The 11,725-nt window shown below is 43.6% G+C and overlaps 1 protein-coding gene across 2 annotated transcripts; it reads right to left on the bottom strand.

Annotated features, from left to right (window-relative positions):
* Window positions 1-971: 971 nt before the first annotated feature.
* On the bottom strand, window positions 972-11,599 carry NRAS (NRAS proto-oncogene, GTPase). 2 transcript variants are annotated; one of them, XM_037135084.2, is made up of 7 exons: window positions 11,482-11,599; window positions 10,860-10,987; window positions 8,459-8,637; window positions 6,087-6,246; window positions 4,978-5,101; window positions 4,610-4,650; window positions 972-4,500 (listed from the first exon to the last, which is right to left on the bottom strand). In XM_037135084.2, the coding sequence occupies exons 2-5, from the start codon at window positions 10,968-10,970 to the stop codon at window positions 4,982-4,984; spliced, it is 570 nt and encodes a 189-aa protein (XP_036990979.1). In that variant the 5' UTR covers window positions 10,971-10,987; window positions 11,482-11,599; the 3' UTR covers window positions 972-4,500; window positions 4,610-4,650; window positions 4,978-4,981. The 2 variants fall into 2 exon arrangements, with proteins under 2 accessions (XP_036990979.1, XP_036990980.1); XM_037135085.2 differs by lacking the exon at window positions 4,610-4,650.
* Window positions 11,600-11,725: the final 126 nt, after the last annotated feature.

Below are 11,725 nucleotides of genomic sequence, written 5' to 3'. Positions count from 1 at the left end.
ACCTTCAGGAAGGCTTGTGATGAGATCAGAAACCAGTATTAATAGCACACAGAGGCAGTTCCCTTGTATTCCAACTAAACAAAGCTTCTTGAGCTACTTTCTCATTGTCTCGCTGCAGCTTCATTGTGCCGAGCAGAATAGCAGCTATCATCAGAAAAAAGAACATTTCCCCTTCCTCAGATATTGAAGGGGTTAAATATTAGCAGGATAAAATATCTGATATAAAGCACAGGTGACTGATTTCAGAGGGAAATCTGTTTTAGATACCCAAAGTCCATGATTTTTTTCATATGCATTTTACAATCTGAAGTATTTATGCTCTTTCTGGTAGCCCCATATAGAAACAGTATTTGTCACTTACATTTTGTTTAAGCTTCATTCAGCCAAATATTAATGATCCCCCTCCCTATCCCCTTTTTAAGAAAAAGGAAAAAAAAATTGCCATCTTAGTAGAATAAACCCAGGTGCTGATAATCAGTCTTCCAGTGTTAGGTGGAGAAGCCTCAGTTTGAAAGCATTCTTTTAAAAACATGTCTCATTAATCAGGGTTGGGAAAACTGATATATCTGAATTCAACTTCCCTGTTCTACAAGTGAGGAAACCAGGGGCTGGAGTAGAAAATTATAGTTGGGACCCATGTCCTCTAGCTCCTAGACCGAAGCTCTTCCAACGGTACCCAGACTGGCAGAGTACAATGTAATAACGTAAAGACCGGGGGGCAGGGGCAGGGGGGGGCGGGGTGGACTTCCAGTGGCAGCTCCAATCACTTCATATTAATATTAGAGAACATGATGCAGCTATGAATCAGGGCAATGAATCATCTCCAAGTAATCATGTAAAGCAGGCTTTGACACATTTTATGCTGAGATAAAAAGAGGAACTCAGGTCTCCTGACACCGCCCAAAACTTACATCCCAAAGTCTGGAATATTTTCAATGAAGGCACTTCGGCGGAAAAAAATTATAACCAAGCCAAGAACTTCCAGTTTTTATTGTTTAAACATTTAAAAAGAAAAACATTCAAGCACAATTTTAAAAATTAGGGTGAATTAACTTACAATACAATAGGCAACCTGGAATCCCAGCCCTCCCATGTAGGGCCAAGCGGCCGATGGTTCCCGTTTCAACAGCAGAACCCACAGTCCACCGGCCTTTTTGCCCGTGTGACGGCACAGCCCCGTGAAGGTCACACACCATCTGCTGAGATCGTCCCCTCCCTCCAGGGCAGAATTCACACAACTGCTTCTTAGGTCAGTACTCAGGCTTTTAAAAATCGCCAGTTATATTTGAAATATATCTACAACTACTCTGATAATAAGAACACTTTTCAAACAATTCTTACACGAAACACTTTAAAATAATTTCGTGGCACACCGCCAAGACGAGAAATAATGTATGAGGAGTTACAGTCCCTCATTTGTGGAAACTACCCAAATAAAATATTTTCCCTACTCAATTACCCTTGTTTCTTGCAATTTATTAGCAGAGATGAATTACAAGAAGCTGAGTGCACCACGTTTTGGTTCTTGGTTGTAGCTGCCTGCGTAGAAGAGCTCAGGACTGTAAATGTACAGCAGAGGATGATCACACTCACCAATTCTGGAATGGGGGGGGAGTATCTCTTTAAAGTGTTTCTCTATTCTTGCTTTCAAGTCAAGATAAAAAATTCACAGCAGTTTAAAGGATGCTGAACAACTACACGTGGGCCCCACTCGAATGTACATTGAGAATAATTTTACCCATTACACTCCTAAAGCGCATCACCAAGTAACATTCGACAGCACACTGGTGGGAGCAGGTACAGCACTTAACAGACCAGGCACAGCAGCCTTCAGACAGAACATCGTCTTTGCACTCTCGAACACACAACCTTTAAAAAACAAACAACCAAAGTGACGTGTAGTTTATAAGATAGCTGGCCAGGCACTTGATTTGGGGAGAGAGACTTTTGGATTTTGAGGTAAACCAGAATTACTTTCAGCAACTGCAAACACACTCTGGACACCACCTTTTGCACCGCACTGGCTGAAGCGATTCGGCATGCCGCTCTAACGCTACCACTCCAATGCACCACAATTCACACCTAAATGTAACTGCTTAAGACGCTATTAAAAGAACACTTTCGAGTCTGAATTTTGGCCCCTTTAGACACGCCTGTGCTCGCAACACACCCGAAGAAACCATCGGGTACACTCACACTCGGGCAGTGGGCACAGGGCCCCAAATCAGTCATCTTTCCCCCTAATTGGACATCAGAAAAAATCACACTGTCAGTCACATGGACAAGAAGAAAATGCGGGAGACCACGAGGATGACAACTGAGATGACAAGCTTCAATCCAGCCTTGGGAAGAGTGATACTCCCGACAGACGGGACAGGACGCAGCAGGGACACGAGCAGCGGAGACCCGCCCACAGCCCTGCGATCACCGCTCTCCGCCTGGCAGCCCGGACGCCTCCCCCTCATCTGTGTTCATGCAGAGGCAATGTGGGGCGTGCTCAGTACATGAAAATCCGTGTTAGAAGGTGGACGACCCTGGCAAGCATTTACATACTAACAGGCCAGGACAGCAAGCGGTCGTTTTGGGCCAGGTTTTATCAAGTTGTCTGTTTCATTAGAATTACCAGGATATTATTTGCATGTGGAAAAGTCAAGCCTCCAAATCCTCATAACTAACAATTCACCGTCTCCATGCCTTTCTCAAACAGCAATTCTAATCCAAAGGCGGCTTCTTGTTCTGAACAAACCCAGCATTTCCATTTATTATCTTTTATGCACAGACTAATTATTCAACATTTTGTTTTAAAACCTTTCAAGAACATCTTGAATAAAGAAAATTTAGAAAAAAACTGATCTGAGCCCTGGCCAGAAGGTTCAGGTGGTTGGAGCATCACCCTACGCACCAGAAAACTGCGAGTTCGATGTACAGGAAGTGCCCAATGGACGTTATTCTCTTCCTCACTTTTCCTAAAAATCAATAAATCTTCTCTGGTGGGGATTAAAAAAAAATTGAGGTACCCTCATCCTTAAAAACACAAGAAAAAAATATTGGCATCGTTCAGTTTCCATGGGGCTGAAGAGAGTGTAGATTATTTATAAAGACCACTAGGCTGGTCCTCCTCATGACACCAAGCTTCCCCAGTTACGATGGAGGACTTGTGTGAATTGGCCTCTTCCTTCTGTGCAGGACTAACAGCCCACACCTGGCAAAGCTACCAGCTGGGGTTGCTGGTGCAATGAGCAGATGGGGAAGACACCTCCCTCCGTGATGCTAACTGGCTCACTCAAGTTCCAAAACGGTGACCCGGTCCATTTAGCACCATGCTTTACTTGGGTGAAGTAATCAAACTGCAGTGGGTGAGGGACTAAGGGCAATTATGGACACATACATCATTAAGATACCAGAACCAGAATATGCATTGAAAATGTGGAAAACCACTGACCACAATATCGAAACTGCATCAAATTTTTACAATGTTGCACACCTGCAAATGTAGAGCTTTCTGATATACCCCAAATTTAAATACGAATGGAAGTTCACTGAACATTAGATTACCAGTAAGCTAGAAAAAACAAATTACATCTGATAGGTAGTAACCTTCCAAAAAGAAAAAAGAAAAAAAAAGGTGGAGCACAGGTAAAAATTAAGTGAAGTTATTTATACTTGTTTCCAGTTTCATCTTTCTCTTGGGAGAACCTAAAAACAGGTCTCCGGAAAGCATACTTCACAAATGTAAGAAATGGAATCTGTTATCATTCCCTTAAAGAATGATATGTATTATCTTTCTCTTAAAGGTAGACAAGCCCTACTCATACCTCAGACATTCACCGTTGTGTACAACGGTTTTCAAGACATCCATTCCACTGCAGTGTTGTAAAGGGAGTTCACAACCCACTCCTAGGAAAAAGGCACTTCATTGTGAAAGTCAGATTTCACTGCATGAAAGTCAAGAAGACTAGGATAGACTCAAAGGTCTGTAGTCACCTTTGCACTGACGAATACAGAGCAGATGCCAGCTCACAGATATAGCTGATAATGTTACAGACAACCAAACACCAACATTAACTATATTCTCAGCAAAACAGTTATGACATTTCTCCAAAAACCAATATAGTTCCAAGTTCAACAGTAAAAAGAAAAAAATTCTCCAGCAGTTGCTACATTAGAGCTTGAGACATTGTTTTCTAAAGAATTTAACGTCTACAGCTTGGTTCTGTTTCAGAGTGTGAACTGCTTATCAGATGAGAAACCTGGGGGGCAGAGGTGTACCTGGGAAGAACCCAGAGTGGAGAAATATTGGGGAGTAGTAACAAAAGGTTCATTTCTCCGGTCAGACAACCAAGTGAGGAGGTAGTTATTCTGAGAACTTCTCAAACAGAGAATGATGTACTGATCTACTGAGAGTTGGGGAAGTGGCAGGGGCTTCTCCGTGAGGCTGAAGACAGCAACAGGAATACTTCTCTCTCCTCCAGGGAAGTCGGGACCAGGGTGTCAGTGCAGCTGAAAGGAGATGGAAAGTGTGTGTAAGTGTCACTTCAAGAGTGTGAGAAACAAGCTGAAGCCATCAACATGAATGATAATCTATTCTTCACTTCCAAACTTGTCCTACCTTGACAATGGCTCTCCTCTGATGCTAGAACTTTAAAGTATCTACGAGAAAAAAGACACACTGTGTCAGGAGCACCTAGTGTGGATGTCGTGCTTCTTCAAACTCTTGGTCGGTGCCAAGAGTGTGGTATTCACACGGTTTCTCAATGTCTTATGTCTAATATTACTGAAAATGTAACCATGTCTGTAAAGTAATTAAATGTTCTAAAAATAGTTTAGAACTCAGTACTCGCAGGAAAGGCACCCAAAGGAAAACATTTCATAGTTGTAAGTGGGCAGAAATCCTCAGGCAAATAACAACACAAAAGATAACAGCAAAACAATGCTCCTCCGCATGGCTTGATTTATGCCAGGAGACCACGTGCTCACCGTGTTACATCACCACACAGGGCAGCCCCATGCAACCCTGGGTCCCGTCATCACTGCTGCTGAGTTTTTTCATTCGGTACTGGCGTATTTCCCTCACCAGTGTGTAAAAGGCATCTTCGACACCCTAGGAAAGAAAATGATAAAGACAGCCTAACAGATACAATCCAAGTTGTAAGAGCTCTCTCACTTCTTTATGTGGATTTAGAATTCCCATTATTAAATTGTTAGCTGACAAAATAAGGTGGTTTAGCCCTGGCTGGTCTGGTCCAATGGATAGAGCACCGACCCTTGAACTGAAAGGTTGCCAGTTCCATTCCCAGTCTGGGCACGTGCCTGGGTTGCGGGCCAGGCCCCCAGCTGGGGGTGTGCAAGAGCCAAGGGATTGACGTACCTCTCATACATTAACGTCTCTCTCCCTCCCGTCCCCTCTCTCTAAAAAGAAATAACATCTTTAAAAATAGGGTAGTTTAGAAAGAGGACACTAAATTTAGTATTCCTCTTGGATCACATTAACAGGCTGATATACAAATGGCACATTTTGCAAAAATAACATCCAAGCAAAGGAAAATTGGTGATGTGGGGCACAGAGAACCACCAGATTGAGCGATTCCGTTCCACAGAACATAAACCCTACGCAGGGGCTGGGGTTGACAGAGAAAAGACTAATGCTTATCTTTAATCAAGGTCTTCATTTAGTCATAGCTGTGCATGCTAATGGGGGAGTAAAAATTCCACAGCAGAATGAGAACAAGTTCACTTTCGGTTCAAACCAAAGATTAAAATAGAACACTCTCAGCCCTGGCTGGTGTGGCTCAGTGGACTGAGCGCTGGCCTGCGACTCAAAGGGTCGCTGGTTTGATTCCCAGTCAGGGCACTTGCCTGAGTTGTGGGCCAGGTCCCCAGTAAGGGGCAAGTGAGAGGCAACCACACATGGATGCTTCTCTCCCTCTCTCTCTAAAAATAAATAAAATCCTAAAAAAACAACAACAAAAGAACACTATTACTAACAATGAAGAATGTGCATCACACCTCTAGTGAAAAGTCAGCCAGATTCCTCAGCCTTGAACCTTGAAACAAATACTTGCCAGATGCTGGAAGCTGTACTCTACCTGTCTGGTCTTGGCTGAGGTTTCAATGAATGGGATCCCGTAACTCTTGGCCAGTTCGTGGGCTTGTTTTGTGTCAACTGTTCTTGTTGGCAAATCACACTTGTTTCCCACTAGCACCATAGGTACATCATCGGAGTCTTTGACTCGCTTAATCTGTTCTCTAAAAGGGGGAATATATTATAAGAATAAGCTTTTTTGGAAGGAATAAACAGCCAGAGCAAAAAGGAATCTAGCAAATTTAATCTAGTCCTCTTAACATCTACTAGTGAGTTGCACTTTCCCTCCTACTACTTATGAAAGACCTTGCATGCATAGTAAGGCTGGTCTACACTGATTCAGCAGCCACAGGAATGCCAAGTCCCAGTTCACCTTCTAGTGGAGATGGATGCTTCATCCACCTTGATACATGCCCCCCGTCAGGCTCCGTGGTTTTCCAAAGAACTTGGCTCTGACTCTAACTGGCAACGCTGAATCACCCTCTAGATCAGAGGTGCCAAACTCATTTTCATCAGGGGCCACATCGGCCTCGTGGTTGCCTTCAAAGGGCTGAATGTAATTTCAACCCCTTCACAATTAAGGAATAGTTACATTTATACAGTCCTAAAATTATTTCAGCCCTTTGAAGGCAACTGTGAGGCTGAGGTGGCCCCTGATGAAAATGAGTTTGGCACCCCTGCTCTAGATTAAGGTCCAAAGTACAAAAAATAAAGTGACCTTTTGAGCTTCCCTTGAGAGTGACGGTATTTATCTACTCTCTCAGCAGGCGGTGTCCCCGTGTTTCCTTCAAACAAAATTAGAGTTGGGAGTCCAAGATACGAAAGAAAAACCTCAGAACTGCTCTTACTAAAGGGGGTCTGAAGGACCTGGAACTCTCAACAGGGACGGCACCCGCTTTGGTGACATTTGAGACGCACCCCAGAGCAGCCGGGAAAATAATGCTCAGATGCCCTCGACCAAGACTGCCCAATGGAACTTCTCACAACGATGGAGATGTTCTGCGTCCTTGCTGTCCAACGACACCCACGAGTCACATGGCGCGACTAAACACTGAAAAAGTCAGTGCCTGATACGGCCAAGAAACCAATTTTTCACTTTTGAAAAAGTTTTAATTAGATAAAATAACCAAATACTGCACAGCGCTGCCTTCTACTCTACCGAACAGATTCCATATAAAGTCACGTGCCGGAAACACACTACACTGGGGGATGACGGCAGTAACCTATGTTAAGGGACACTAGAAGACAGCCTGGCTCTGGCTGGTGTGGCCCAGTGGCCTGACTGCCAGCCTGCAAACCAAAGGTTTGGTTCGATTCCCAGTCAGGGTGTGTGCCTGGGGCCAGGCCCCAGTGGGGGGCATGTGAGAGGCAACCACACATTGATGTTTCTCTCCCTCTCTTTCTCCCTCCCTTTCTCACTCTCTAAAAATAAATAAGTAAAATCTAAAAGAAAATTTTTAAAAAGCCTAAAAAAAAAATTACTTCTAGAAATCCAGAAAATAGGTACTTGCAAAGTGCAGCAGGCTTAGGAGAGACAAACACACACACTCTGAATTCGGTTTTGAACTCTGGGAGCCTGGATGGGCATAAGTCAGCACCCAGTGCTGTCGGCCGAATACTAGCACAGGCTTCACTAGGTGGAGGGCACTGTTCTGAGCGATTTACATATTCATTAATTCATTTAATTTTCACAACTCTTGGAAGGTGCTATAATCTTCAAATTATGGACGAGGAAACTGAGACACACAGATTTAGCAGTCTGCCCCAAAGTACCAGGGCTAACAGATGATGGAGCCAAGTTTCGACCCAGGCATCTGTATTCTGAACCGTTTCGTCTTCTGCTGAAAGCACACGGAGCTAAGAAAAGGAGCCCTGAATTTTTGGTCCTGGCTCTGCTACTAGTCAATAGTCAAGTCTCCAAACACCTGATGAAGCACCTTCTGGACTCTGTTTTTGATTCTGTAAGATCAGAATGTTGCTCTTCCCACTTTATGTAACCCCCCATTTGTTCCTTCTTATCTTCATCTCTACGATCTACTGAAGAACGAACGGCTCTCCCGTGTCTGCCCCTCTGAAATTCCTTTGTGACCTAATAACCCCTCTAGTTCTGAATCACCCTCACTAGAGCAAGCTTCACTGATAAACTATCACACATTCTAGCCATATGACATTACATAAAAGAAATTCCAGCATTAACTCTCAGTAATAACCCCAGATTCTCAATGTCCAACAAACAACCTAAAACTATCCCCTCTCGAAATTAAAAAAAAGCTGTATCTTTCCCAGCGTGGCATCGCACCCCCCCGCCCCACTCCGGCAAAGCCGCAGAACACACTTAAAGACCATCCTTTCAGAAAAAAGTAATGCTCCTGGTACCTGTACAGGTTAATATCTGCGAATGACTTGCTATTATTGATGGCAAATACACAGAGGAAGCCTTCGCCTGTCCTCATGTACTGGTCTCGCATGGCACTGTACTCCTCTTGTCCAGCTGTGTCCAGTATGTCCAGCAGACAGGTTTCACCATCTATAACCACCTGTTTTCGGTAAGAATCCTGGGGGGGAGGGCGTGGGAGGGTGAGAGGGAGATTCCACTTTTACTAAAAACCACAGGGAACGCAATGGTATCGCCAAGGTTAAATAAGCTCCTACTCAAGTCTATTCTGTCTCTCTGGTTTGTCCCTCAAACTGCTAATATATAATCACAAACAGGAAGTAATTAACGTCTTCCTAGGAAAAAAGCCCTCAATCCTGTACGCCTGCAGAAAGGAAAGTGTGAACACTCTGTTCCTGGAAAAGATGAAAAAAAGGTAGAAATTCAAAAGGCAGCTGTATTGCAGCTGGACTAGAGATTACTCACAGTGTATTTTACTGAGGTATGAACTGAACTTTTCATATTTGAGTGTTTACTGTACATTTAAAATTCTAAACATATCTCCACTATTTATAACCTGCTCCTGGTTACAGTGTCACTTGTGTTTACAATTAAACATACAAATACTTTTTATTTCAGAGAAGGTCATAATATCAAAATATTTTTCTCATCATCACAGATTGTACCTTTGGGCAATATCCCTCCATCAATTTCCTAAAAGTTACAAAGAAGGTAGAGACATAAATCCTCAGAGAGACAGATGGACAATCATATAAAAAGTATTTTCAATTTAGCTCGAAGGCAAAAATTTTACTTACATTTTAACACTTGTGTTCTGGGAATTCAAGTCAAATTAACAAAACAAAAACACCTCGTCACACTTAGTAAAAGATCTGGCTCCAGAGATAGAATTTCGCCTAGTTTCCCAGCCCATCGATTGGTGAGTTCTTGGGCTGTCCTTTAAACTAACGGATCTCGGATCTCGCACCACCAAAACTTCTTAAGAGAGTGTTAAGTGTCTTACTTAAGGAGATGAGCAAAATACAAATTGAAAAGGTAGGTTTTAGTCAAGCTGTTTTAGAACAGAGGTCAGAAGTGGTCATTTCCCAGCAGGGTGAAGGAGTTACTGACTGGAAAGGGCATTTGAAAACTCTCTGGGCATAGGAGAAAACAGTATCTGAGTGGTGGTTATTACGTAAGTGTATACAAATTTAAAAAGTCACTAAGCTGCATATGTATCGTTTATGTATTTTACTATATGGAAATTACCCATATAACTAAAACTCTGAAGAAGATTAAATGGTTCTAACTATTAATACTAAAGCTGCTATGCCTGAAATAAAAAATTTTTGCAAAGAACTAATGAATAATTTTTAAAAATGGCTATATTAGAGTTAGCTTGCATTAAACACTCAGTAGCTGGGCGGTCAGAAGACCAGGGTGTGGATTAAAACAAAATAATCTCTAGAGTTACACTTTTTAGGCCCTGGCTGGGTAGCTCAGTTGGTCAGAGCACAGCCCCGATATGCCAAGGTTATGGGTTTGATCCCTGCTCAGGGCACATACAAGACTCAACCAATGAATGCATAAATAAGTAAAACAAAAAATTGATGTTTCTCTCTTTAAAAATAAAAAACAAATAAATAGTTACACATTTCTAAATTGAATAAACGACGAGGCCTTTTATTTAACAGTTTTTGCCATTCACTGACACCAATCTGTAACATGAACTCCCATGAAAACAACAGGATCTTTAAATAAGTACTTTTTATCCAGGGTTTTACCATTCACAAAAAGTTTAAACACATTTGATTTTTCACATCATCCCTGTGTGAAGGGAGGTTGGACATGCTTCCTAACAGTAATTTAATAGATGGAGAAAAAACAGGGCTCAGAGAGATTAAGTGATTTACTCACTATCCCATAACCAAAGAACCTGCAAACAGGACTGAAATCCTAGGCACAGCCACTCAAGATCTCACATTCTCTCTACGCCAACCCACGGTCTCTGCAGCTTCACCAAGCTAAGAAATTATAACTGTAGAACACCCCAGTCTCCGAATCCTTTATCTCCATCCTTGTATGTTATTCAGACAGCTGCTCTACCTATGGCCTGTGTATTTTTTTAAAAATAGAGCTGTCACATATGAAGAAAAAAATGAGTTCAACATTGACTTTGCAAGTTTACAGAACCGTTAAAAACTGTGGACTTTTTAGAAAATCAGCAGCAGCTCATAAAAATGAACTCTTCTCCACAAACATGGAAAGCTTGCTTTATTTATTGTATTAATGAACGCACTACCCAAAATAACTTTCCGCTTTCTCTCAGCTAAAGACGAGCTAGAAGGTAGGGGTGAGGGGAGACGGAAAGGGCAGGGTCAGCAGACTACCCCCGGGCCTCACCTCTATGGTGGGGTCATATTCATCTACAAAGTGGTTCTGGATTAGCTGGATTGTCAGTGCGCTTTTCCCAACACCACCTGCTCCAACCACCACCAGTTTGTACTCAGTCATTTCACACCAGCAAGAACCTGTGGGAAAGCAGCAGTTACAGTTAATTGGCGAGACACCACTACAGTACTTCAGAGTACATCAGTAGTAAGGAAAGCCAGAGTTGGAAACGTGTCTGTTCCATACATGTGACTCTTCACTTGGTTCTCAGAGTGATTCGGGAATGCAAACACACAAGTTATTGCGGGTCTCCGAATTCTTAATTACAGTCTTCTAGCTACTGCCACCCTCATCTATTTTTCAGCACTCTTTGGGCCCCGCCCTCGGCCTAAGGTAAAGGCAATCCCCCCTTCCTGCTCCTCCCGCCAAGCTTCTCAGTTCTGGGGGGCTGCCTTCAGGCCGCCCCCTCTTCAGGTTCCCCAGCCTGTCTCCAAAGATCTTTGCTGGACTCAAACCCAAGGACCCCCGCCCAGGGCCTTTGTCTCCAGCTCGCAAATTCCGCTGGATTCCCGGCAACTAGACGCCTGTACGGTCCAAAGCCCAATGCGACACACGCCACACGCCACAGCCTTACCTCCAGCCCTGGTGCCTCCGCTGCGAACGGATTTACAGCCACCACCCGGAAAAATGTTGGAGACCCCGGAACCGCCATGAACAGCCCCCACCAGGGAGCGGCACTTCCGGCCCCGCCCGCTACGTAATCAGTCGGCGCCCCAGGCGCCCTGTCCCCGCCCCAGCCACGTGGGCCCCAAACCAGGAGGCAAGTGGCTGGCCACACCCAGACCCGCCCCTCCCGCTCCGGACGTTTCAATAATGAA

Source organism: Artibeus jamaicensis, unplaced genomic scaffold (genome assembly GCF_021234435.1).
Source record: "Artibeus jamaicensis isolate MK-2021 breed Jamaican fruit bat unplaced genomic scaffold, CSHL_Jam_final scaffold_1689, whole genome shotgun sequence".
Taxonomy (NCBI): domain Eukaryota; kingdom Metazoa; phylum Chordata; class Mammalia; order Chiroptera; family Phyllostomidae; genus Artibeus; species Artibeus jamaicensis.
This window is presented reverse-complemented; position numbering and strand designations above follow the sequence as displayed.